Source organism: Haliaeetus leucocephalus, unplaced genomic scaffold (assembly GCF_000737465.1).
Source record: "Haliaeetus leucocephalus isolate CR32 unplaced genomic scaffold, Haliaeetus_leucocephalus-4.0 Scaffold140, whole genome shotgun sequence".
Lineage (NCBI taxonomy): Eukaryota > Metazoa > Chordata > Aves > Accipitriformes > Accipitridae > Haliaeetus > Haliaeetus leucocephalus.
This window is the reverse complement of record NW_010972576.1, coordinates 515,541-543,304: the sequence shown is the minus strand read 5'-3', so window position 1 is coordinate 543,304 and position 27,764 is coordinate 515,541. Positions and strand designations below refer to the sequence as shown.

The window sequence follows — 27,764 nt, the reverse complement described above, 5'->3', positions numbered from 1 at the left end:
AAGGAAAAAGAGTAACAGCACTATGGCTGCGAAATTGGACTCTTACTACAGATTGCTATTGCTGGTTTTTTTGAAAGAAGAGAAAACTTCAGTAATCTTTGCTAGCTTTCAAACAAATTCAACAAAGTATTTTGTTAATCACTACTCTGTTCTAACACCCCAAACTCAGTAAAACTTGGTGTGGCCCTCCAGCCCCCTCAGGCACATGGAAATCAATCAGAAGCATTACAGTTACAGTAGAAGAGATCCAATCTCCTCTTCTTCACAGGGACTGAAGTCCAGCAGAGACAACTTAATCTCACAAAAACGTGTCAGTATGTAAGCCTGTGAGGTAAATAAACCATGAAAAGGGAAAGGAATTTGAGAGTCTTCCTAAAAACGGCTATCTGATGTTAACTGCAAGACCTGTAGAGCACACCCTTAGTGCCTTGTGCTGGGTATAGCCCCCTCTTTTACCACTGCACTTGCCTGATGAGCAGTATAATGACCCGAGTTGGAGGGATGTGTATTCATAACTTTAATTCAGCAGACTGCAGAATGTTCTGTGAGTTTACAGAGCAGCTGTGAATTCTATGGGCAGACAGGGACAACAGGCCACCTCTCCGTCCATCTTGATTTTAACTGACAAATTTCAACCATTTTGGCAAAAATGGTTACAGGCATGAGCACGAGTTTTGTCGATACCCTCGTCTGAAGTTTTAATCAAATTCTTCTATAGGGTCATGTGGAAGGCTGGTGAAGAGATGTAAAATGCTCTGCATTATTACAAATATTATAGCACAGAGATACTTTTTAAAAATAGGCACACACATTTCACTTGTAAAACTCACCTTCAAGAGGACAGACAGATATTGTGCAGTAGTGTCTTTTTCAGGATTTGATTCAATTAGCATCTGAAACACAACAAAAAATTCAAGCGGAGATGTCATCTTTTAGGCTATGCAACTGTTTCCCATTCATGCTCTGGTTCCTTAACTTCAGAGTCATTTCTACAGCCATTGCACTGGATGACCTAACAACTTAGCAAACTGCACCCATCCTGTACGAGTACAATGACACTGTGTTAGCAGAGACCTACTCATGACAAAGGGGTACCCTATTATTTCAGCATGTCCAGTATGGTACTTGCCTTCGGGAGCAGGTTGGGCTTTTTTAAAACTTTCAATATTTTAATTTTAATTACTTACCCAGTGATAACTGGTTAAGTTGGAGATTCCTCCAATCCATTATATTGTTCTTCATGTTTACCCTGATCTGTTTCTTCAAACAGAACTTGGCGACAAACTATTTAGTGTCCACTGAACTAGCTAAAACAAAACTATGGATGGTTTCTTATTAATATATTTAGATTAGTGGAAAAACAGTAAAAAGGATTACTGTATTTCAAATAAATAATTCTCTGCCACAGCTATATTTAAATCCAATTTTTAAAAGCTTTCAGCAATTAGAAATACACACGATTCTAATGAAGAAACCCTGTAAATACATATTTTAAAAATTTCCTATGAAGCATGAAATTAATCCACTTTCTGATAAACTTTTATTATTCCACCTGGGCACTGGATTCTTTAATAATAAAAGAAATCCAGTTCTTGTCCATGTGCACAAAACAAGTAAAAATTTTCCTACTATCATTATGGTCCGTCTTCCTCAGTCTTGTAAAATGATCCAATTTTTGTACACGCAAACTAATCATGCTAACTCATTTGCTTTTAAACTAGGCATATCTATGTGGCTTGACCTGAAATATTCCCTTGGAAGACTACATAATAATTAATTTCATTGAACTCGGTATTCCTTACTTTTCACTGACTCTGAGAATTATAATTCCACACATTCTCAGAAGAATCCAAGGATTAATCACCGTGTCTGAAAATCTTCAAATTCGTATCAGTATCTTTGCATATTTATATGTACATATATATGTGCACAATTATACGATCAAGAAAAAACAACAACAGACGACAGCAACACTGTAAAAATAATGAATTTTAAAATCAAGGGCTCCCTACTGCTTTCTGCCTGACTGTACTCATGAGGACATACCTCTGTGCAAATTTTTGGATATGACAGAAGGAAGGAAAAAGCTTCTGAATGGTTTAGTTATTCAGTGATTTTATATTATCAGCCTTTACCTTTATTTATTCTACCTGCTCCTAATTTCATGCATTTCTTTGATGCTGCAGTGAAGTAGTTTCTATTTCATTTGGTATCATGAAAGCAAATCAACACCTTAATATTAATCCATAGACAAAATTACCTCTTTGTTTTAAAAAAAGGGTGTTTTCAAAGGAATCCTCACACTATCAATCTCTTCTCTGGCTTTTACTCATGAATGAGAAACAATTCAAGTGTTTGTTGTTGCTGTTTCGGTTTTGGACCACAAAAATTCTCCAAAATTGCCCTGAATCTCCATTGTCACTGTTCTTTGGTAAATTTAGCTATCTTGATTTACTTCTGACTTTATGATAGGTAGCTTTGATACTCAGGGACTAAAATCCATGCCTATTCCTTCCTTTTCTAGTTCAGTGGGGAATTTTCAGGAAAGAAATAATATAAACTTCTTTTGTGCTCTTCTGCATGACAGTTCATTTTAGAATGGTCTTCATACTGTAATCCCATTAGGCTAAACACATTATGAATTATCTTTCCATACTTTAATTCTCCCAATATCACAATTTTTAATAACATCCATTTTTAGTTTGTCATCTAATGACCATTTGTCACATCAGAACCCCCCCCAACAGTACTTGCTACTTCAGCCAATAATGACAACATTTTTTCTTTAGCTTCTTTATTTAAAATCAATTAATATATCAGTTAATTTCAGCCATAAGAAACTGTTCTCTGATAAAATCCCACTATATTGGAATGGTAAACTCTTAACTACTTTTATTTAAGAAAATAATACAACTATGTCCCACAGATTATGATGGAGTTTAAAAAGAAATCTCTCTTTCTTTACTGTGTAATGAAGACAATATCATAAAAGTACATAACAAAGCCATAGAAAATTCAGGAAAATACAGAAAAATAAAAGCTCCCTATGGGTTATGCCTTAGTCAAAAATTCTTTACTGGAAATAAAACATTAATAAGTGGCTTTATACAAATAAATATATATTTTAATACGTGAAATGTATCTGAAACATGAATTCTTCCTGCTTCAAAATTTCAAAATATGCAAAAAGTCAAAATGATGGGCTATACTGGCCAAAGGTTGGTTACAAGAGTCTTTATTTTGCAAACTATACAGAAACAGTAAAAAAGAAAATGCATTATACTTTTCAATATTACATAGGGTAAACATTAAATTTAGTACTTAATGTGCAGAAATTAATTCAAATAAGAAACTGATTTTCCTTTTAATTAATGATGGGAAACCAGTGATCCAATTTTGAAATTATAGAACCTGTAGCATTACCTTATACAGGTCACGTCAATTTTATTGTGGGCAGAAAGCAATAGATATGATATGAACAAAGATGGTGGAGTCCCAAAATGTCTACACAATTAATTAACATGCTAACATAAATACAGTGATTAAAGTAATTTTCTCTACAGTCAAATCTTAAGTGCTACTCTACACAATAATTATAATCTAGTTCACATGGTAATTACATAACAATAGGAAAAAAATTAAAATAACCCATATTCTTCATTCCAGCAGCAGTACCTATACTGGTATTAATTTGGTAATTGGGTGTGCTTAGCTATTGCCTAACATCCTATACTGGTATGCATGCTAAAACCTCTCTATTTCTATTTTGCAAGGCACCTTTACAATACGCTCTCTAAGTTTCTGCACTAGTAACAGAAAACAACATGAATTAAGATAAAGATGCAAAACTACTTCCTGAATTAAGAAAATAAAAAGTATCATTATACATTTATTAAAAACTACCTTGGGGCAAGTGCCAATACTCTGAAATACAGTCATGTATAAAGGTAATATAATTTTAAGCAAATTTTTTCCCCATGTAAAATATTTTATGCTAATCTGATTAGAGAGAAATACAGAGAAACAACAAAGGGTGAAGCAATGTTTGAGTAAATAATGATAAAGCCTGTATGACCTTGACGTGAACAAAAAAAACTTAAAAAAGGACAAGAAAACTTTAGAATTACAGAATTGGTGCTTGTCCATGCTACTGCTTTTGAAAAATCCTCTCAATAACCTAGCCATTTCCTAGTAAAAAAACATAACTATAAATGCAAACACAAAGGAGGACTTTGCTTTATTTTTCCCTCCTGATAATTTTTCTCCATACCTTTGGTTAATTAAAGGCTGGTGAGATCCTACTCGTGCACCAATGTTTTTCTACTGTAATACATTTTTGATTTATTAAATGGACAATTTGCAAAGCCCGCAGGGCCTAAAACACTGACAGAACTAAAGTTAAGTTACAGTATGTGTTCTGAAGAGGACATGCACAGTTCCAAGTAAGGGCCAGTACCTTTTCACCGGAGTTTTAAAGAGACTGGTTGTCTTTATAGTGTGTTTTGCACATTTATGTTTTCAGTAGCACATAACATTTCTTTCCTCAGGCTAGACTTCCAATGTGTTTTCTTCAGCGCAAAGGCATTTAAAAACTCAAAAGCACATAATATAATTATTTTTATTTAAACAAAACTAGTCTATGACTCCAGCTGCAATGTTTGAAATAATCATACAAAATATACACGTTTGTTAGAATCCTTTTGATCTTGGAGAGCAAAGGGATTTTATGAAATGTCATGTTGTGGATTTTAGAAAGGTACAATTCATGAACCCCCTAATATCATCAAATATATCCATCATGATCATCGTCATCATCAACATCATCATCTCCTTCATCTTCATCATCATCTTCAATTTCATCTTCATCATTCATTATTTCATCTTCATCATCTTCATCATCTGTCCATTCATGGAAATCGCCAGAGGCAAAATCACCTGAAGTCTCTAAATCAATAGCTAAAAAGGTATGATAGTTATAGAAAAGACACACAAGATACACTACATATTTATAGTATGATATACATAAGCATATAAAAGGCACACCAGAATTTTTAGTTTCAGGACAATTACTTATTTTAAACTATACAGCATGACTTAGAAATAAAACACAAATAATACAAAAATTTTTTTGTCCTACAAGAAAATCACTTCAATAGGGATTAATTTCTCAATGTTAACAAAGGAGACAAATTTTATGGATTTGTAGAAAGAACTGTAATGAGTGCCAGGAACAAGTGAAAGAGATTTAAGTCCAACTTACAGATGACAATAAGGACTACTGATAATATACACTGTCTATTGGTCAGTTCTTACATATTATCTTGAACTATCTAGAACTGTCCATTTATCTAGAAGGGATCCTGGATTAGATGGACAACAGGCATGAGCTTGCATGTCAAATATGGTGTTAAATTTACCCTTTGTTTCAGGCTATGTTCCTTTGTTGCAGAAGAAGTGGAAAGGAGTAATGTAGGACTTTTTTTTTTAAAAAGGAAAATTTTTTTTTGCCATTTTTTTGTATCTGGGGCATCAAAGAAAGGTGACATGGGAATTTTTGGAAGAAGTTGCACAGTGCTGCAGGGAAGGGAAAAATAAGGGAAGATTTAGGGTGCTAGGAACTTCTGGCAATTCCCTCAAATATAAATTGAAAAATATGTCAAACTGAATTCACTAGCATGCTGATTACCCAAAGGGATTTATTTCATCAAGCATTTTGGGGCTTGTCTAATGCTGCTTTAGATAATTAATTTTCCCTAGGTTTATATACACTATGCCAAGCACATATATGAGGTTTATTAATAGCTGACACAGTGATAGGAGTTGCAAAAAATAATGAAGTAATAACAATAAAAAATTATAATTTGTTATTTTTTGTTTCCAAATCCATGAGTTGGGTCCCACATCTGTTCTTACTGAAGAAATTTAATCTTGTTGGTAATCAAAGGGAATAACAACTCTAAACCAAATGCTACAAAGGCTTCTTAACTTACCACATTCTGCCACACCATTTGTTCTGGATCCTGTTACCTCATTACCGTATCTGTCAACACACCAGCACTGCCCTATGCTTCCATGGCACTGACTTGGTTTGTAATACCCATCTTCATCACATAAGGGGATGTACTGCCCTGTGATATATAAATATTGAATAAGAATATTAAAAACCGCCTCTTGGCCAATGTAACAATTATAGCAGAAAGTAACTTCCTTTTGCTTTTTCCTCATTCCAGACTTTACACTGGCTGGTTTACTACTACTAAATTCAGTTAAGCAGAAAATGACTGAATATATCAAATGTGGGAGGAAAAATAACACGTATCAGCCTTGGACTGATTTCAAGAAATAAAGTGACCAATCTCCCTTTAACTTTTTCATTGATCTTGTGATACATATTTCTTACTCCCTGAACATCTCAGTCAAGATCTTTGCTGTATTCTGGGGAAAAAGTTCAAATGTAGCACCCAGCCCTGAATGGGATGTTCTATAATCTGTGGAGTACAAACAAGTCTGAATAGTGAGGGCCAGGCTTCCTGGACTAACAAATTATCTGTTACAAGGCTTAGGAGCTATTCTTATTTAATATATATTTTACAATTCATTTAGTTATCTACTATTATTTAATTCCCCCACCAAAGAAGACAAATGCAGTGTAACACACTAATTTTATCAACAGCAAATGTAAAAAATGAATGAAATTTGCATTTATATGCAAAGTACCTAGTCAAATTAGGCTCTAAGCCAAAAGGATTCCCCACCAAGAGTACAAGAGACGCAATCAGGAACTTATTTTGTGAGTCAGTGACTTGCCCAAGGCTGAATAATCCACTGTTTTTCATTTGGAACAGAGACTTTTTGAAAGAAACATAAAAAGTAGACAAACCACTATGAACAAAACATTCATATGAAAGCATTTTGAAGTGTATGGTTGTTGTTAGAAATACAGTTGTAGCAGAAATACAGTTTTTACTACATTGGGCCAAGCCTTTTATTGCAGCTTTTATACAGTGGCTAACAGTAAAATGAAGATTTTACATTTCAGTAATATTGATACAATATAAACTGATTCAAGACAAAGATTTCAATTACTTAAAGAATATTATAGGTAAAGGATCAGCAGAGATACTAATTTAGGAGTGCCTTACACTGTCCCTTCTATAACTGTAAAAACGTACCTTCTATTAGGGTAATAAAACAGAGGTAATATCTTTTGGTAGGTAAGGTAATAAAACTAAGTTTAATAGCTTTCAAAAATTTCATAAATTTTGTTGCTGGAATTTACTGCGGTCTATCTTTGTTGGATTAATATTGATTTTATGTTGCTGTTTCACTAGGGTTATTTATGTAAGCAATAAAACCTTCAAAAGAATGATCTATGGCTCACCTAGGAGCTTCTTTCCTCCTTGCTGCTTCTGAATGTTGGCGAGTTCTGTCTGGCAAGGTGGGTCTAGAATGACATAAAAAATGTTAAACAGATTACACTGTATCTAGGAAAGAAAGCATATGACTAAGTTTTCACAGTTTGCTACATCCTAAGGTCACTCTAACTACTGACCTTAAGAAACACACGCATCCTGCATTAGTAGTCATGTTCTAAGCTCTGAAATAAAAGAATTACTGCACCTTGCTACAGCTCCAGAATTATGAATTAGAGCACCACCATGGATTTGTGCAGAAGGCCACTCCCAGTTAACCCAGCTGTAAGTAAGCATCTAGTCACTAGTCTGGAGGATTGAAGAATGCTAGACCAAAATAGTAACTCTATCACACCCTATTTTATCAGTCTACAGAAATCAGAGTGTGACTGTGAAGCTTGCCTCATGTATTAGTTAGAAACAGGATGGCTCTTTTAATTCTTTCCCTTTTGTTCTTGTTCAAGTTTCATATTTCATGTACTACACTAAGAAAATAAGAATTTTCTCCACTGAAGTCTGCAACTTGTGATTCTATTGCAACAATTTAAGACTGAATCCCATGGGTACAGAGCCTCATGTTCAGCAAACTGAGTTAAAAACAGTGGCTAAAATTTAGATGGCTTTAACAGGCAGAACAGGTATTAAAATTCAGTTTTGCATTCTTCAGAGTTATAGCTTACTCCAGTTCTAAATCATTTAATTTTCTACTGTCTATAAAAGCAAGTAACAGTATGCCCCATGAATGGGAAGGAAATAAGACGTGAATGTGTATACGTTACTGTTAAGTGAAAGAATCAAAGTCAACAAAGTACTAATCTCTGAACACTGATATTGCATACTACATTAGACCGTTAGCACAAAGGCATTTCTCACTCTGAATCCACAGCAGTATTACTGAGTTTACTCACATGTGTCTTCAGCTTATACCGTTCCCAGACAATATTCTGATAACATCTCACTAAAATCTCACATTCTATGAATATTAAATGTATTTTCCATTTTAGCAGACTCTGATTATTTAGAATACATCTTTGCCATGCAATTAACTCAAGGCTCCCTTCTGAAATATAGTGAAACTACTTCTTTTCCACGCGAACAGAAAAAAATCTTCTGAGCTAGTTTAAAGATGAGTAGGACTGGCCTAGCTTCTTGATGAAGCACACAGTTAGACCAGAACCCAGTCACTGTGTAGGGCAATGGGTAGGCAAAAATCACTTGAGTGGTGATAGTCCAAAGCAGCCTTTCCTGAATTCCTCCTAAAGGAAAACAAGAGTGCTCACCCTTTTAGCCGGCTGAGAGCAGCACAAGATGCACAAAGGAGTGCAGGAACAGCAAGAAGACATTATAATACATGGAGGTGCCTTTCTTGTAGAAATGTTCAAACTCTGATGACAAATGCCTAGATGAACTGGGGATCAAAAATATATTTCTGTTGAACACAGAGCCTCTTGGCTGCCACAGCCTAGATATACCAATAGGCCTTTGGTATTATTCACGAGCTCTTATCTAACAGAGTAAATAGAAACTGGAGGACAATAATAACCCCTGACTGACAGCAGGCTGTTAATTTCTCTTGGCTTTACACTTTAAATGCTTTTTACATATCCCATACTTTTAAAGAAGCTTATAAACAAGTGGTCTTGACTGGTGGGCCGGGTTTTCACACTAAATCTATAATGATTCTTTCTAGAGTGAAGGCCTCAAAAATAGGCTCTACTTTTAAAATACTGTTCACAGGAGTCTTAGTGCCAGAACAAATTTTCAAGAGATGTCTTTCCAGACAACCAAGCCATTTTCTGTGTGTGCTCTTGAAAACTACTGGGACATGACATCATTGGGGGGGTATTGGGTTTTAAGTATTTAGTCTTTGAGTATTTGCTGAGGCTATATGAAGTTTTACATTTCTTGTTGTAAGAGGTGCTTTGATGATGATCATGCTCACTATTATGCCAGAGATGTTCATTACCTTTCAGAACTAGGGTTTCTGTCTTTCCTGGTATTTAAAGACTTAAGCTCTTAACTGTACAACATTCTGAGGATCACTTATTTCTTAAACCAAAGGTATTTGCAATTAATCAGTAATCTAAAAAATTATAGTTATTTATGCATGCAAGTGCCACAGGCTAGAAGGATCTAGGATTGTGGTGGATTTGGCAGTGTTAGGTTAACAGTTGGACTTGATGATCTTAAAGGTCCTTTCCAACCTAAATGATTCTATTCTCTTCTATTCTATCTTTCAAAGAAGATGGAAAATATGCTGAAGGAGAAGAACTAGTCAAATAGGAAAAATACACATATTTTGTTCTGTGGAAAAAAATCCTAAATTAGAAACACAAAGTTGCACACATGAGCACTAACATGTGGAAATGTAAAAATGATGGACTATGCCTAAAGAAAAAAATCTTCATTTACAGCTATAAATCTTTGGTGGTATAATTACAAAAAGGAATTCCACTAACCAAAAGGTAACAAGGCAATATGAGAAAGTTACTTACCCAAAACTCTCTTCTTCTCAGAAGCTAGGTCTTCAAGATTCACACTTAAGCTTTGCTTCTCAGGATAAAAGCAGCAAAAACTCTTAACAATACTAAATCACTCTGGTGCTTAAAACTGTCAAAGAGAATGGCAGGCTAGAAGTTCAACCAATTCCTTTTGGTCCACAGCATATCCTTTTTCCTCTCTCCCCAAATCATAACGCTTCCCTCTTTATATTCCAGTTAGTTCCCGAGTTTGGAAAAGCTTTCTTTTAGATTTCTGAATTTATTTCAATAAAAAAAGCAGTGTCACTGGACCACTTTTGGGAGTCTTGAGCCAAGGAGAAGAAATTCCTTTACAAAAATCAGTGTGGTGGCTTCCTTTGAAATAGAAATGAATCTGACATCAGCCTTTCTGGTAATCTGAATACAAATAAGAGATCTAATCCTCTTCATCCTTAATTTACTTCCACAGATGTGGCAGGAATTGTCTGACAATATCACTGCATTGTTATGGGTGATTCATGAACCACTTAGCCATCCACAGTTCTTCAGTGATCGAAGTACTGATGTACACCAGAGTATCCCATGTTATTAATACTGGCCCTTGAGACATCAATATTCAGTTGTGTCAAGAGATGCTGCAAAGCTAGTATGATTAAGCTTTGATTTACCACAAAGAGGCACATTAACAGAGCAATGGGAGTAAAACTGGTAGATTTGACAAAGAATGTCTAGGATTTTTAACAGATGTGCCACAAGGAGCTGCCACCCACACAGTGAACCTCCAGCTTTCACAGATTCTCCATCTTATTCAATTACAAAACAGTGATTTTCCATCTATCAGGTAGATAATATTTGGCAGACCACCTTAGCTTCTGGCACTGCAGATTAGGCTGCCATGTTGTGCCTTGCCTGTGCTTGGGTTCAAGTATTATAATTGTTCTTGGACAACCGAGGCTTGAACTTTAAGGATTTGAACCATCAATACTGAACTTCACGAAATCTTTCTGGGGACCTCAGTTACGTGTTAAGGCACTTTACACTTTTCTTTAGAACCATCTACAAATATATTTGAAGTCCTGCAATCTGAAAAGACTGATTAACAAATCACTACAATTATCATTATTCCGTAAGATGGACTACTTTTAAAGTCATAAAGATGTCTTCCAGCCTTGACAGACAGAAGAGCCTGTAAGAAAAAGCCATCTAGAAAAGTGCTGGACTAATAGATCCATGCAGAGGCCTGCAGTAAAGAAATACTTAGGTGCTAAGCATTAATATTCCCAGCAAAATTCAGTACTCTCCTACTCTAAAGCAGTGATGCAACAAAACCAAGGGTGTAATAATGATGAAATACTGGCAGAAAGAAATTCAACCTGTAAAAAGGCTAACACTGCAAGTGCCTCAGCATTTAGATAAGCACTAAAGAGTTAAGCTAGCATCAAACAACTAAGAAAGTAAGTTCAGAAGATGAGCACTGAAGCACTTGCATGAATTGTAGTTGAAACTAGAGGCCAAAGTGTACAGGAAGACTTGCAAAGAGCACTGGAAAAGTGCAGATTTTGAAGTATTGCAGAAATGCATTACAGTGTCTTGGATGTATCTCAGAAATACCAAACTACACTTAAAGCAGAATAAGGCCAAGACAAAATGCAATAAGCACCACTGAGCCGTACGTAAGTGTTTAAGCATTAGTCATGGCAGGACAGATCTTTTTCTGAGCCACAAACATCTGACTTAAGTATTCATAAGAAGTTGCTTGTATTGACTAGAAGTTGTGAGTAATGTGCAGTAATGGGTCTAGTGTACTGTAATACATCATGACAGAACTCAAGCAGAAAGAAAGAATGAGAAGAGTTGCAAGTACTTGTCTGATCTTGGCAGTCTTGAACTGTGAAGCTAAGATCAAAGAGCAAGAGGGCTTCTCAGATAACGACTCAAGCAAATACTATGTATTTTACAAAAGCACAATGGAATTTCTATCCAGTATGATACACATTGTTGACTAAATTTTGTATTCACTTCGAACATTGTTAATCAACAGCAGTGCCGTAAAACTGTAGATCTGCCCAGAAAACACCTACTAAGCTCAATGAATAGAGAGTGCTGTCTACATGGCTTGAAGCATTCTGTTAATATCAACTTATTTTAGTAAACATCAGAAAGAAGCCACTGAATTTCTCTACCTAGCCATCTCTTTGCTATTAATAGTAAAGTTCTAGTTAAAGATCTTATTTACATTGTTCAATCAAGTAAAACATAACCAAGCATAAACATATTACAAGGTTTAGCATACCACTGCAAATTATGAATAGAGAATTCAGTGGGTCACTAATACACTAGGCAGTTAGCACTCAGATAGTTGTGCAAGACCTAATAATAAGATGTGACCAAAGAATACTACAAGCTTTTTTTCCTCCTTACATCGTCAAAAAAGGAGACCATAGATTTTGTTGGCAGTGTTAATTTGGAGGGATAGAGTGCATGTTCAATGTGCAAGGATTGCCAAAACTCAGATTTCACCTCATTTACAAAGTTGAGGATACAACTTTTTTTGCTATATGCTCAAACACACTGTGGTATCACAAGCTATCTAATCTGTTTTAAATCAGCACCTTATCACACCACCATGGTCAAGACAGTGAGGAAACTGGTGAAAAAGGAAGAAAAGCTTGATGATATTGGATTCTTCAATGGGGAGAATCAGTGTCACTGAAAGCTGGATCCCAGATTTTCAGCCTACAGGGTACCATTAATATAGTTCACCAGTGTTTAGATAACTCTTTATGATACCATCCTTGGGTTCTAGCAGTACACTGAGCAAATACTTTAGACAAACAGAATTTATAGCCTATAGAATGCAAAACTACTTGAAACTAATCTGTGGAAGTGCTTTCTTAATCTCCTGGTTATGGTCTACACAACTTATATGAAATTGGTAGAAGAGCCTTGGACCATACTAGGCCACATGTTATGTGTTGTACTTTCTCTGAGAATTGAAAAGAATTATGCTGCCCTCCAAAGAGTTAGGGTGTTTATATATTAAGCTGAAATGATTGTGATGGTGTTTTTTTATTTTGAAGACAACCAAACAAAACATGTTATGCTCTTTACTTTAAGAACTACTTTACTTCTGGGATGGGTTATTTTTCATTTGCTAATTTTGTTAGCAGTACATGCATGCTTATACAAATAAAAGCCAAAATATTGTTCTACTGTAAAACAAACAAGGTGTTTTGAAAGATTAAATGTTAACTTTTTAACTAAAGTTACCAAAGAAAAGAAGTCTGCTATTTAATATGTATCTACAGAAGTACAGCTTTATTTTTGTTCAGATTTACATCTGGCAGATGTGGCATGAATCTTTATTTCCACAGAAATCAGAGTCAAACCATAGATGCTGCGTGCTAATGGGAATTTATCAGGAGAGTTTTAAGGGCACAACTGAGATTTAAAAACTGATATTAAAATTTTCAAAATGGCTGAACTTTGCGAACTTTTCACCAAATCAGTCTTATCTCCTCTGCTGGCAGTAGAAATTTGGACCCTGGCTGCTATTTATCCCTTTGAAAATCTCCCTTATGTTAGTAAGAAAAATGAAGGGGCAATTCTGTCCAGTTTCAGCCAATATTTAATAAGTAAATTCTTTGATTCATTACAACTAGTTTGATTATATAATTTATGTGATGTCTCACCTAGATCTAAAATTGTTATATGATCCTCAGGAAAATAATGCTTAAGGTTGTGTTTATTTGTTTAACGAAATCACATCAGGACATTAACAAGAGATTCATCTAGACAGTAAAAATCAATTGGTTTTAAATTCAAATGACTGGAAATAACTTTATCCATAATGTTCATTCAGTTATTTTAATAGGCTCACAAAATGGAACATTAAGATGCCCTACTTCAGCAATAAAAAAGTTTATTTTATAATGTAGGTGAAGTAGATTGGGAAAGAAATAATTTAAGTAATTTTGTTCTTTATTTTGGTCTCTTTCCTCTGCATACTTACTGGAAGTTGGCATGAGAAACAATATTGCTGTAAAAGCATTAGCCACTCTTTTGAACTTTATTTAGAATCTTTGAATTTCTAGCAAGCCTTTCCATTTAGCTTGGGTTGTTTCTTTGGGTTTTTTTCCTGTTTGTTTTTTTTTTTTTTAACTTCATTTTAGGTATTCACAATAGGTCAAAAACCTTAGCACAAATTCACGGTACAACATTTAAGAGTCTGTAGTTCACTGTAATCTTCTTACTATGTTAAAAAAAGATAAAGCACTACAAAAAAGGTCAATCATATACATATGCAGGTTGTTCTAATCTTTTACCTTGCTGTCTTTGGAAGCAGTAGCACCACTCATTGTTTGATATCAAACTGTCCTTGTATGTGTCACAAGAATTGAAGAACGCCCTGGTGCATGGCTCATTCTTGTCAAGATAAATGCTTCCAAGTTCTGACTGGTCCAACAACAGGTCATAGTTCGTATCAAGCCTGTTAAACATCCAGCCAAGGGAGTCTTTGCAAATTGGCAAAATGCTGGTATCAAATCCTAAGAGGAAAAAAAAAATAATTAAAAAATCGTGTATCAGGAAAGATCTAGCAGCTGCTGAGCTCAGCCACCACAAAAGAATGCTGCATCATGGCAACTGCTCCAGCAGTACATAGCTACAGTACGTAAACAGTGTATGCTATTGAAGTACTATGTATAAATTATATGTCAGCTTCATTTTAAAAAATCATTAAATTAACCTGCTAAAAAAATTAATCCCACCATCAGTCTCAAAGCATTTAGAAATATGAGTTTTCTTGTCAAACATTATACCTATAGCACACACAGTATAATAAATGTTCTACATTGATTTCCTAGAAAATAATTCTGTTGAGGAATTTTAGTGATATTATAAATCAGGAAGGTGAAGCTTAAGTGGTTTTGCAATGTTTACAGAACTAAGAAGAGAATAAATTCCACGTAACTTGTTGGAGTCCATTTTTTTTCTTCCTGTAACATATATTCAATTCTATGAAAAAGGAACACAATACTCAGCCTCAGCAATGCCTTGGAAGTTATGATATTTTATCTTTACCTGAAATACTTTATATCTTGGAGGAGGCCATGGAAAAGATGATTGCTAAGAGCAGCTGGCTGCCAGTATCAGAGCTACTAATAGAGCTTACATCTTCCTAAATTGTTGCTTGGAAAAAGGGCCATCAGGAACAGGCTGAGTTAATTATTCCTGTAGCCAGAGGTCAGACCTCATGTTTGTTTTTCCTGCATCAACTGTAAAGTACATGCAGACTTTCATATGGACATGGATGAGAAATTCAGAAACTGCTAGGCCTCTTGCCTATGTAGAAGATGTGAGCTGCATTTGATACACACACACATTTTTTCCTGTTCATGTGCTATGGGTTGTACCACAGGCTTATGGTGCATGTGGCTAGGCAGTTGAGTATACAACCTAATACAGAACAAGGTTTAGTGCTACTAAATACTATTCTTCTAAAAACTTTTTAGCTAAAACTGAGCACTGGAAAAATGAGATTCATGAATATGGCTATAGAAAAGTTGACATAAGAGCACACAGGAATTCCCAGTTTCTACTGCTGTTAAAATCAAGCCTGCCTGCCTTAGCTGTTGTTCTGAAAACAATAAAGAAATCTGGAAAGTGTTTCTTTACTGTTAAAACAGGTCAACATGGATAACTTAGTAATCAAGATTTAGAAATTAGTAGATTTTCCTTTAGATACATATAATGTGGAAATATCCATGCTATGGTAGAACAACCATTTCGGAAAGGAAAAGAAAACTGGTAACACCAAAAACTCCCCATGGAAGTCAGACAACCACATAAACTCCCCTTCCCCAGAAATCCTAAATTAACTATGACTTTTTATCAGGGCAGCCTCACTTTTTCTTGCTCCCTGTTGATCTGTCACATTCATTATTATTTCTGCTTGACAGAAAGAAAAAAGCAAAAAAATAAAGTAAGCCATTTGATATTTATGAAATTTTTTGATGTGTTCAACACAAAAACGTAGCCAGGCATTCAACTAATGGTGTCTCTTTTCCTTCTTCTCCAGCCCCTAATAAAACATCAAGACAAAACAACTTATTTCTTTTGTGGATTAGGAAGAGCAGAGAGAGACAGGACCTGACTGAATGAATAAGGATATGTTATAGGAGATATGTTATAGCAGATATGTTATTCAACTTTATTGGTAAGAGATATAAAAATTATTTAACAGGTGTTTCTGATTTGAAAAATTCTGGAAGGTTCCACCACCTTAAAACATTTTGTCTAAGGATGAATGTTCAGTATAACTTTATTTACCTCTAAGGCTCTGTTCCTGACAGCCTCTTAACACTTCCCAGGTACTTCTCTTTTGCCTGCTAGTCCTGCTTTTAGCTAGAGATCCTCATCAAGACCTTGGATTCAGAAAAGGGTTGATGTGATACATACTGTTTCCTATCCTGCCTTTTGTGTACCTGCATGAAGGGAGTAATTGTTCTTGTGCCCACAAAATTTTTCTGAATTTGGCATTTTGCCCAGCTCACCAAACTGTAAGACAAGTTGCAGAAAAACAGCAACCATGAGGAGACAGATTTTAATGAATAAGATGCCAGCTAGAAGTGAATGTAAAATAAAAGCCCTTTAAAGGTGTATTCAGGGACAGATCTTGTGGGCAAAGTAGATCATTGTAGCTAATACATCTGCATGTGGAATTTTAAGCCTAAATTTATTGAAAGAGGCATCACTTTCAAGCTTGGGACAAAGTATTTTTAAATTAGAATTTGTGGTCCATGCTGGAAAACTCACATCATTAAGTACTCTGTATTTTAGGACACTAGAAGCTAGTATTATGTATTTAATAAACTCTACTAAGGAAAAAGGAAAAACCCCCAAACACCTGCTTATTTTATTTCTCTCAGCCAGTTTCAAATTTTACTCTAAATAGAAATAAATTTACCTGAAGAATAGTGAAAGACCACTGAACATTTCAAAGGTTTTATGCATCATTAAATTAAAGTTGGAATGATATTATATAACTGCAGATGATTTTATCCCCATTTTTTTTTCTTGATTCCCCAGGCATTAGCTTGTGAATTGAGTTCATCCTCTATTCCCATTTCTCAATTTTTTCTCACTTCTTTCTATATAGCTTTTAGATTTTTAAAAAGTGTGTCTAACAGTGATGTCCCACTGGATTTTTATCTATTACATTTGTCCTACTTAAGGACAGAGCTTGAAATTAAAACATTTGCATTGGAGTCAGCCAGCAATATCATTAAAACCCAGATGATTTTATTACAAATCACTGATATCAACAGGAAAACACCAGAAAAATGTTATTATGTTCTAATGTTTTCTATAAATCAAGTTAAAGTTCAACATAACTGTGGTTTAGTATTTAAATACAGAGTTTGAAGTCTGGTATTTATGATATACACTTCCTAGTAAACAGAAATATATTACAACTGGCACATCAGAATTAATAAACCTACTTCAAACAATACTATCTCATATAAGAAACTTTTTTTGTTATTTCCAAGTCTGAAAAATAAAGTTGACATATATTAAAGCTGTCACAACCTATCTATTAAATAGCATCATATACTGGAGAAAAAGCACTGTGGGTCATGAGGTCTAGCTTTCTACTAAATAATGGTCTGATGTAATATTTTCAAAAACTATCATGCTTTTTACCTGGAAAGTAGTTTATGTTTCTTTTTTTCAGAATTTGCTTCTGAAGTAGTTTGCATTTTTATTTACAGTCCAGGTATATTTGTTGTTGTTTTTACTATTTTTTTTAGTTCTTTCTCTTCTCTGGTATTTACAATTTTAGTGTTTTAAATACAGAAAATCACGTATCTTCTTAGTTTTCATTTGGCTTGTTTCACCAAGCCAAACTCTTTCATGACCATCAGTCACAAATCGCTGAAGTATTTTAGAGGTAAGCCAGGCACATGTTTACAGAGACAAAAGCAGCTTTGTTTGATCTAAAATGGAGCAGTCCACCTCCTCCAGAACTGCTACGCCACATAAAGATCATCACCTCAGTTCCATGATTGTATTATAAACCCTTAAGAGGTTACTGTTGTAAAGGGAAATTCTTCGTTCAATTTTATGGAACCTTTAAGGAACTGTCTAAACTTAAGATTATGGGAAGTGCTTTCTCTGTGCAATGACTTTCTTCCTCTACCGTAATATTGATAAAATAATACAGATGTCACTCTTGAAGGTGATATAATTAAGAAAGAGAGTCAGGAAAGCACTTAAGTACATACCTAGAGTTTAACATCTGCTAACATGGTTTGACACATGAGGGGGTCACGTCATACAGAACTAGGAATCACAAAATCACCAGGTGACCTAGAACCAGGAAATTAACTGCCCAAATCACAGACTACAGATATTATCACTTTGACTACCAACCAGAATGCTGTTCTTCGACATTTTTCACAGTTGTGACACAAAACAAAAAGCAGAAGGTAAAGGGGGAAAATTAGTATAGTTGAAGGATGGTAATTTATTCTTGATTAAGTACTGGGGCATTAGAATGAGGGGAGCAAAAATTGCTGCTCATATGTCTACATCATGAAAGAAGATTTTCTCTTTCTCTCATTTTAACCACTTATTTGAAATCTATTTCCATATACCATAATGAAATGAGCTTTTATGCAGCTATTTCTGAACATTGTCTAGAAAAATGTGAAGTACCAGCTTAAGCTCTTTTCCTCAGTCAAAACAATCCCAAGGGAAATATTATTGAGAAATATTCCCCTCCTCTATGGCTTACACACTAGCATTCAAAACATTTCCTCAAAAGGAAACCAACTGAAATGCTCCTCTGTTTCTGTATTATTTCTCAGGGGAGAATCTCAACTCTTAGTAAATATAATCTGCTTTTCAAGGTAAAACTATTGTTTGCCTGCTTATTAAGCTCATAAGTAATAAATCCTTGCATACATTGAGGAAGATAGCTTTTGACATTATGTGGAAATCAAAACAGCATACATACATATGGCTCACATAATGCATTATATAAAACTGTTTATCTAATATGCCAAGAGAAGTAAACTGCATGATTCTTTCCAATACCAGTATACTGTCCAGTACAGTAAAAGACACTGACAAATCATACACGTGAATAAACACACATGCACTCTGCTAGAGTCCTGCCTGCCATCTAGACCATGGTTTTTACTTGTTCAGCGTGCAAGCCGCATAGCAAGAGGGTTTTCACTTGTGATGGATTTGTCTAGTATTTTGGCTATCAGAAAATCTTCAGTTAACAGCATCTCACAGCTGGGGCTGACCATGTACAAGCTGGAAACAAGTTTTCCTTCCTAATGTAGTTTTATCAGGAGAGACCTGAGCAGGAATGACTAAAGAGAGGACTAAGCAGACGTGAATGCTTTCTGTCATATTTGCTGTTCACAAAAGAGCTGATCTAGGTGAGATTCATCTGGCTCCATACTAGCCCAAGAAGGAAACAGCATTAGGCATAACGTTCTCTGTCACCCGTCTAAAGTTGTACTATATTCCTGCTCACTATGATTACATAGATCAGAGCGGAGCCTGGGTTAGGGCAAGACATGGGGAAGGTACCAAAGGTCTTACAATAAACCTCAGAGAACTGGTTCTCATTTTACAGAAAAAGGTACAAGGGAAAGAAATTAAGCACAGCTGCAATATTCCTTGAACACCTGTGAAACATTGCATCCTGAAGTCTCTCCTTTTCCAGAACGTGTTTTAGAGAATTTTAGGGGCGGGGGAGGTGGTGAGTGAATCAAGATGAATCCTGTTGCTGGAGGCTACCAGTTTGCTGATAGATTGACAGTTCAGATGAAATGTATTCTGTGGGACACCAGACTGACCATTTTATTAACAGGAGTCACTGTTAAAGAAAAGTAGAAGATACGTGAAGAGGGAGAAATAGAATAAAATGCTACAATAAACGTCTGCATATGTTACATTGTGTATAAGGATAATTCTGTACAAAAGATTGAGTCCAAACAAACTTCAGTCAACAGTACTGATTTAGTTGATTCAAGGTCTTAATTCTAAGTAAAGATGGATTAATTTAAAATTCTTGCTCAGAATTACTTCTAGGCTGGATTTCTTCTTCAAGATTCTTGTGTTAAGGATGTCTGGGTTTACACAACGTTACACATGCAGAAAGTAATTGGAAGAATGTTTCCAGCAAACTAGAACTATCATTCAGGTTGCCAGCCTGTACAGCCTTGTGGTACAGCTTACAGGACATTTTCTGAGATAATCTCAGGAAGTAGCCAAATTCTCAGGCAGTCAGCATTTTCAAGACATCAAAAATGATGTTTAAAACGGCAATTCTTTTTATCTCTAATAACTATACAATGACTGTATGGGAGAGGACTGACAGGAGTAAGCAGAAACTTACTGTGTTCTGCTTGCAAGTTCTGTCTGTACGTCAGGGTTTCCAAATATGCTTCAGCAATGAAGATCAGGGAAATTTAATTTATCTCTGCATAATGTCAGCTGTGTCTCTTCATCAATAAGGAACTCAGGATAGTCAGAATTAAGTAAAAACCTCCAAGCAAAAATCTGAAATTGTTTATTTTATTTACCCTTTTCTATACAAAATTGGTCTTTTCCTGCTGCGTGTTTGTAAGGGTATTTGGCAATTTTAGTGTAATAATATCTCACCATGCTACTTCTAGACAAGCCAATTATAAGTAATTTTCTTTCGGACTTCTTGTATTTTTCTGTTATTTTCAAAATTGTTAGTGTATTAGACTCCAAATAATCAGACTAGTCCCAAGCCATAAGAAGATTCTCTATTACCTTTGGCCTCTGGTCTTTCATCTTCTAACATGACAAGGTACACAAGTATCCTTCAGAAATAGACTGCCTGTTAGTAGAAATATTTGTGGGACTACAGTATTTTTTGTGCTTTGCATTTGATACATTCATTGCCTAGAGTTTTATCATACAAAATTAATACAGAAATAGAACAAATATTTTAAAAGACTTTAAACTGGTACATAAAATCTCACTTAATTTTTCAACTCCTTATTTCCCCATCCACAAGGCAATAATAATAATGGGGTATTATTGTAGTATGGGGGTAAAGTATCCTTTTCCCCTTTGTGTCATCTATTTAGACCATAAATGGCCTGAGGACAAGATTTAAGTGTTTATATAGCATTTATAGTAATGATACTTCCAGATACATGCAATCTGAATACATCTGGACACAAAAGGGATTTTGGAAATAAAACCCTATTAATTATTTGAAATATTCCAGTCTGCATTACTAATAAGATTCAGCTTTGGAAAAAAGTGTCAGGTGAACAAAATTATGCAACTCTTGTAAAAACACAACAATGTAGGCACCTTACATTTTTAACTTGTTACCAGCATATTGATGGCTCTAGCAGAACAACTTAAACACTACTGTTTGGTTTGTTTAGAAATAATATTAATGATCGTACAGTTCAACGTGGACTATTTAATAGCCGGAACAACTCTGAAAAGCACCAGCAAGGCACTATAAACTTGCACCACATCTACCTTGGTCAGATGGACTGTGCCCAAGCCTTTTAATAAATCCTGTCCCAAGTGCCACCAGAGAGACTGAAATATGAAGAATCCTAAATGCAAACAGACAACCAGAAAGGATGTCACAAATTGCTTTTTTAAATGCAGAATGGTTACTCAGTGAGGAACTCTATGACAAGAATAAATGGCAGCCTGGGGGAAAAGGTGCCAAAACAGATTTTTAACTCCCCAAGCGTAATGAACAACTCCAGAGATCTGCTAGAATAATTAGGACTCTGAAAGGGGAAGCTGCATTCAGGTGGCTTTTTGTCATAACTGTTGTTCTCTACAGACCACTAAGTCTCATGTGCTAAGCTTAAGGTTGTTATACATGATTAAGAAGTTCTTTGCAAGATTTATTTCTAGGTGTAGCTCTCAGACATGCCCAAATAGGGGCTGGACTCCCTGGTATACTTAAAAATTAATGTGCCTGATGTCTTGGACCTACTACAACCTTGGAGACTAACTTTGAGGGATTTGATATGGGGTACTACTCAAGAGCTTAGCTCTAGAAGAACAGTTTTAAGAATTTCTTAATGGTATTAGAAAGGACATTACCATGTTGAATGGTTAGCATTATTTTTGTTTCTTCATGTTTTTACAGGGACATAGTGACCTAGTATTTTCTTCTAAACCACAGACATGTTAATTTCTCATAAGATACAGTATCTTTTGCTGCCTCAAATGAGAAATTTTGAAGTTCAGAAATGTACATACCAGAAAACCCATATATTTGCACTAATGAAACCAGTTTTTAAACTATTTTTTCATCCCCAAATCCACAAATGAAAGAAAACTACTGATCGTACATTCGATCACTTTCTGTCTATAGATGGACTGTCTTTTTGCAGTAGCCTGTCAAATTAATTCAATCAAGTAACTATTGGCTATTTATAAAATCAAGTAAATATTGCACAAATAGGATCTTTTATATTTGAAAGCAAATTTTTTTCACAATTAGATACACACAATTTGAATAACTGACCACAGTACTAAAACACTAGACTCTAATCAGTTATTGTTCAAATGTTTTTGTGAAACACTGTGGGTTTTGTCAAAAAACTCTTTTTTAAAGAGAAAAAGAAAAGAAGATAGGACAAACTGAATGTCTCACATGTAACCATTTCCTACAATTTGATTTGCTTTGCTTTAGTAAAAAGGAAATAAACGTGCCAAAGCCTATCATCAAACTTCCAGGTTTACCTCCTAGCATTTCTGTAACAAATAGCAAACTTTTCAACATTCTTGTACCAACACTACCTCTATTTTAAGGTTGAGGAGGTATAAGTCTTTGAAACAGAAAATCTAATTTAAAACCAGCATAGTAATCAATTAATATTTTGTACAACATTCTAGCTGCTTAGGATTAATTTGTGATACCTTGTTACAAGTGCAATTCAAACATTTCTGACAGCACCATGTTCACAGCAAATTTTAAGTCAGTAGTACATTGAAACCAGATTTTTCCACACAGATTATATTTCCTTACCTGTTGATGAAAAAGAGCCCTGAAAAGCCTATTCTTAGCCATTCAAATTAACTCTTGATTCTCTCTCTCAAAAAACTGATAGGGTAGGATCCAGTCTAACTTGTGCCTAAAATTTGAGGTACCTCCTAAAGTACGTGTGAATTCTTTATATTGTCAAAGGAGAGAACTTCATGACTTTGAAGGCTTCCAAAAGGATATTCTGAAAACTGGGCCAGAAACTCATTTTTTCCCCTCAATTGGAACAATTCTATTTGTAAAGATCCTCATCTGAAGGCTTTTAAAGGCAAATACATCTCTCTACCTGCCTTAGAAAGATTCCTTCACTAGCTCAGGTTAGGTGGGAAAAATCCCACAGACCCCAAAACTTTGGAGGAAGCTAATCAGAATGAGATCATAACATTTTCTGCAGAAGAGCTCCTCATGCTCACAGACCTCACAGACCAAAGTGCTTCATGCAATTGAACAATCTGTTCTAAAAATACCCACATATCTCACAACTGCTTTGGTCTACATAATCTAAGCAGATGGCTATTATCTTCTGCATTGTACGTGAAGTGCCAAAACATGAACATTTAGGATGTACTAGATGTAAAATCAACATTAGGTAGACACCACTCAATCTTACGGGTGTTGCTAAAGTTATAGTAAGTGACCATCGAAGTTTGAAAACAAACCAACCAGTTTGGATTACATAACATATTTCTAGGTCCAAAAACTGACAAGGTCCCAAAATCCACAACACTCTTGCATTTTTAGTCACACATTAAAATCCTAGATCTTAAGCCTAAATACAGTCCTTGACTGCATGTCAGTGAGTATAATACATCAACATACACTTCATGATACAAATACCTCTCTCAGGTATAGATACTATGTCTTGTCGATGACACCTGCGTGCTTAAGGAAAAAAAACCAAGGAAAATGTCTAAGGGAAAAATCTCACCCTCTTAAGAACTTTGTGCTTGCACTATGTTTCAATGTATTCAAAGTATTAATTATGAATTTTACATTCCTGTATTACATAGAACTGAATTACCTGAAACACTGACTTTTTATTTGTATGCTGTAGTACTTGCTAGCTGTACAGTTGCTTCTTTTATCATTGCTCAAATTTCTTTTTGAACTTTTACTGTATTATCAGGCTTCTAAAAAAGCTGTGCTGCATTTTTGACCTTACCTATTCAGCATGTTACCCTCAAGAAAGTGAGTATTCAGCAAGAAACAGGACCCCATGCAATGTTTCAGCTGACCTTTAACTGAGTGATAAGCTAACACTAGTTGTATTATTAGATACTTTTAATTTGTTACTATACAATAAATGCTTACTTAAGAGCTGTAAACTTTGTATTTCTGTTGTTTTCGTTACTGGATGAGAAGCAGATCACATGCCAGTTATGGGCACCAACCAGAATGTAAATTGGAAATCTATGTTTTTAAATGTGTTTTTTTCAATATCAGTAAAAAGTGACATTACTGTATTACTACCTTACCTCAGAAACATTTTTTGTCAATGTTAAGAGAAGTATTCCCAGATAACACAGAATCATCTTTAATTCATTGTGTTTTACAGAATTATTCGTATTTCCTTGGCATGAAAAATCACACAAAGAAATGACATTTCCAATTAAATGAAATAAATGGATTTCTTGAAAAAAGAAAAAGTAATGCTACAAATAGCAATCAAACAAAAGTTAAAAAAAAAAAATCACAAGTACTTAAAAAGTTAATAATGAAGGAAGTAAGCTAAGCAGCCAGTGGTGGCCAAGTTCTGTGAAACAAACTCTGGAGGAATTCATAGTTTGCTCTTCATATTAATGAAAGGTAAAGTTTTAACGGCTTAGGAATCTAATTTTACTCTCCTTCACTGTAGGACATCACTCTTGAAACTATTATTGCACACTTCAATTGCTATTTTAAATAAGCCCTTTGATAATTACATTTTAAAACTTTACTACCTTCCACAACAAAAAAGCTATTTAAATATTTGAGAGGGTTAAAAACAAATTATGTCCCCCTACTGTTTCCACTTCATTAGTACTCCTCAGTCTTTTCCAATTTGAAGTATATCCTTGAAAATTCCTTTTCACTTCCAAGCTTCTTTTCCATCTGTTTTTCCATACCAGCACCCACAGTGGCATCAACTAGCAACAATGGGTCACACATAACTACAGCTCCTGTACACTGTTTCTTAGGGTAGCCATTCAGCAACTCACTTTTCTCTATGGAAAAGTTGCTCAAAATCCCTATTTGATTGTTTTGTTTTGTCTCCTTATATAGCCGCTGATTATCAAGCTCTACCAAAGAGACAATTTGATAGCATTCACAAATGAAAGCATTGTGAATGGTAGCTGCCATACATTCTTACAAACAAGAGTGCTCCCAAATAACATTGAAAGTTTAATGTGAACATCTTATATCAGTACTAAGGCATAACTAAGAAATTAGCTTTAGAAAAGCACAAAGTTACGGTTTCATACACATGCCTATTTAAAGCACATGAGAATAAGGCAAGTCTTAGCAACGGAAATACAAAAGCACAGAAAAGTATCAAAGAGAAATCAAATAAGACAAGTAGAAATCTCTTACTGGTTCTTTCAGGCCTTTGAACAATCCTAGTCTTCTTATTCTGAATTCCACTTTCATGAAGTGCCTTAAACCAGTCTCTCAATCTGTTTGCCACCTCCCTGAATTCCAGGTCACTGCACACTGAAAAACAAAATGCGGAGCTGCTTAATATTTTTCTCCTGGGTGCGGAACAGAACTTTTCAAACTATGCTAAAAAAAAGTAAAATATATAAAATAATATAAACATATATGTTCCACAGTTTTCTTCAATTCATAAAGTTCAGTTTCATTACTTAGGTATGCCTTCAAAACCTAATTAAGGTCCTCAGAAATAAATGCCTGATGTGTAAAGCAATTATAGAATTATATATATCTAGAAATTAAAAACATCCTTTGCAAACTAGTATAAACAGTTCTAGAACAGATATTTTCACATCTTACTGTAGAAGAAGCTGTATGGCGGACACTCACATGACAGTCTTTTGGAGTTTCATTTCTATGTTCATTAAGGCAGTAGTAACGAAAGCCCTACCAGAACAAGTCGGAGATGTGATTTAGGCAGATAATGCAGGAACACCCAGTTTGCTTTCCTATGCTGAAGCATGAAAAGAGGCAATAGGGTTGACAGAGAAAGTGTTTCAAGTGTGTCCTTATTTCATTGAATGTAGTTTTACAAGCCAACATTCGTAAGCACCTTACTGCAAACAAGCAACCGTACAGCTGCTTGGTGACAGAAAGGATGGCTTCTTTGACCAGAAACAGCAAAGGTAGAAAAAGCATGCAAGACCAAAGAGACCATCTGTAGCACCAAGAGCAGCAGATTAGCAGCAGACTGGCTGAAGTGTTGTACAGTGCTGGTAATTAGTAGTGAAGCCAGCAGCAGAAGCAGGTAGGAGATGTGCAGTGAGGAGCCCTATTCACCTTCACTATTAAGCTGCTGGAGAAGACAAAAAAAAGGCATGCTTGGAGCAAGCAGATATCCCTTCCAGAACTCTGTTTTCCTATTTCACGTGTTTGAGAGAAGCTGGGAGAAGACAAGAGAAATAACGGAATCTGGAAGATGACAAAAGCAGGAAAGGCACTGGATATATGCTTCCCTAGGTAACAAAATACCTTCCACTGCCCTTGAAAACAGTTACCACTTCCAAATCAGGATTGTTTTCCAGGTCTACCAGTAACTGACTAAGCTACCATATGAAGAGCTCATACCTAAGTTAGCAGAGCTTCACAGTGATGCTCTTGAAAATAAATCTCTAGTTAGCTTACTTGTCCTTTATTATGTAGCAATCCATAATATTTGGTGACATAGCCTTCAGTACACTTTATTAAACTGAATACTGTGAAATACCTGTTTGTATTTTAGAGTAAGATTGAAACATGTCATTATGCCAACAACTATCAATGCCTGTACAACAGCAGGCATCTAAGCATTTGTTTATTCATTCTTTGCTGAAGTCTCTTGAGACTTTGATTCTGTCCATGCAAGACTTAGGTGCAATCTATACATACATTTGCATATATTATGAACTGACATTTTAATAAAACTTGTATTGTGCTTTTCTCTTGTGTAACGGAACAAATTTTTTCTGATAATTTGATATGGAACTGGGGAATTTTTTTTTTTTTAATGATATATGGGCATGTATGCTCAAAAATGGCATATTGCAACAACTAGATGAAAACGGTCTCCTGAGCCAAGACTACACAACACAATTCAAACTTGTGGGATTTCTACCATTTGCTACAATGACACCTTCCTTTACCAATCCTTGCACCAGCTGACAGGTCAGCATAAAGAATCAGGTATTAACTTGGGACAGCCTGCTGCTCTTCAATTCCCCTCCCATTTCAGGTGAAATAGAATAATATTTTTCCCTTCTCTAACTAACCTCACTTGGTTTAAGAGAAAGACTTTTAGAATAGAATCATAGGGTATGGAGCACAGCACAATCATTAGGGGTACTTGGCCTGCCATCTAGCTGCTTTGATTTATCTACCCTGCACAATACTGTGTAATACCACCACAGGTCCCAGAAATAACATAGCTACATTAATGTGGTGCACTGACCTGGCTATTTTCATCTACTTCTAACTTGTCCATATGCACTGCTACTCTGATTAACCTCTGATGCTGAGGTGATCTACTCAAAAGCCAGCACATAAGCTCATTTCCAGGCACAGACACACACATATAACCATATATATATATATGTATGTGTGTGTATATATATATTTAAA

At 35.2% G+C, this 27,764-nt stretch overlaps 1 protein-coding gene across 1 annotated transcript in view; it reads right to left on the bottom strand.

The window, feature by feature from the left end:
• Nucleotides 1-4,602: 4,602 nt before the first annotated feature.
• The window catches only part of SPOCK3 (sparc/osteonectin, cwcv and kazal-like domains proteoglycan (testican) 3), a 144,086-nt gene continuing 120,924 nt past the window's right edge, over nucleotides 4,603-27,764 (bottom strand). The window contains exons 5-9 of the mRNA XM_010586063.1: nucleotides 25,548-25,667; nucleotides 14,218-14,439; nucleotides 7,382-7,444; nucleotides 5,991-6,128; nucleotides 4,603-4,956 (exon numbers count right to left, since the gene is read on the bottom strand). Coding sequence (XP_010584365.1) covers nucleotides 4,784-4,956; nucleotides 5,991-6,128; nucleotides 7,382-7,444; nucleotides 14,218-14,439; nucleotides 25,548-25,667 — 716 coding nt within the window. The 3' untranslated portion in view covers nucleotides 4,603-4,783. The remainder of the gene's footprint in view (nucleotides 4,957-5,990; nucleotides 6,129-7,381; nucleotides 7,445-14,217; nucleotides 14,440-25,547; nucleotides 25,668-27,764) is intronic.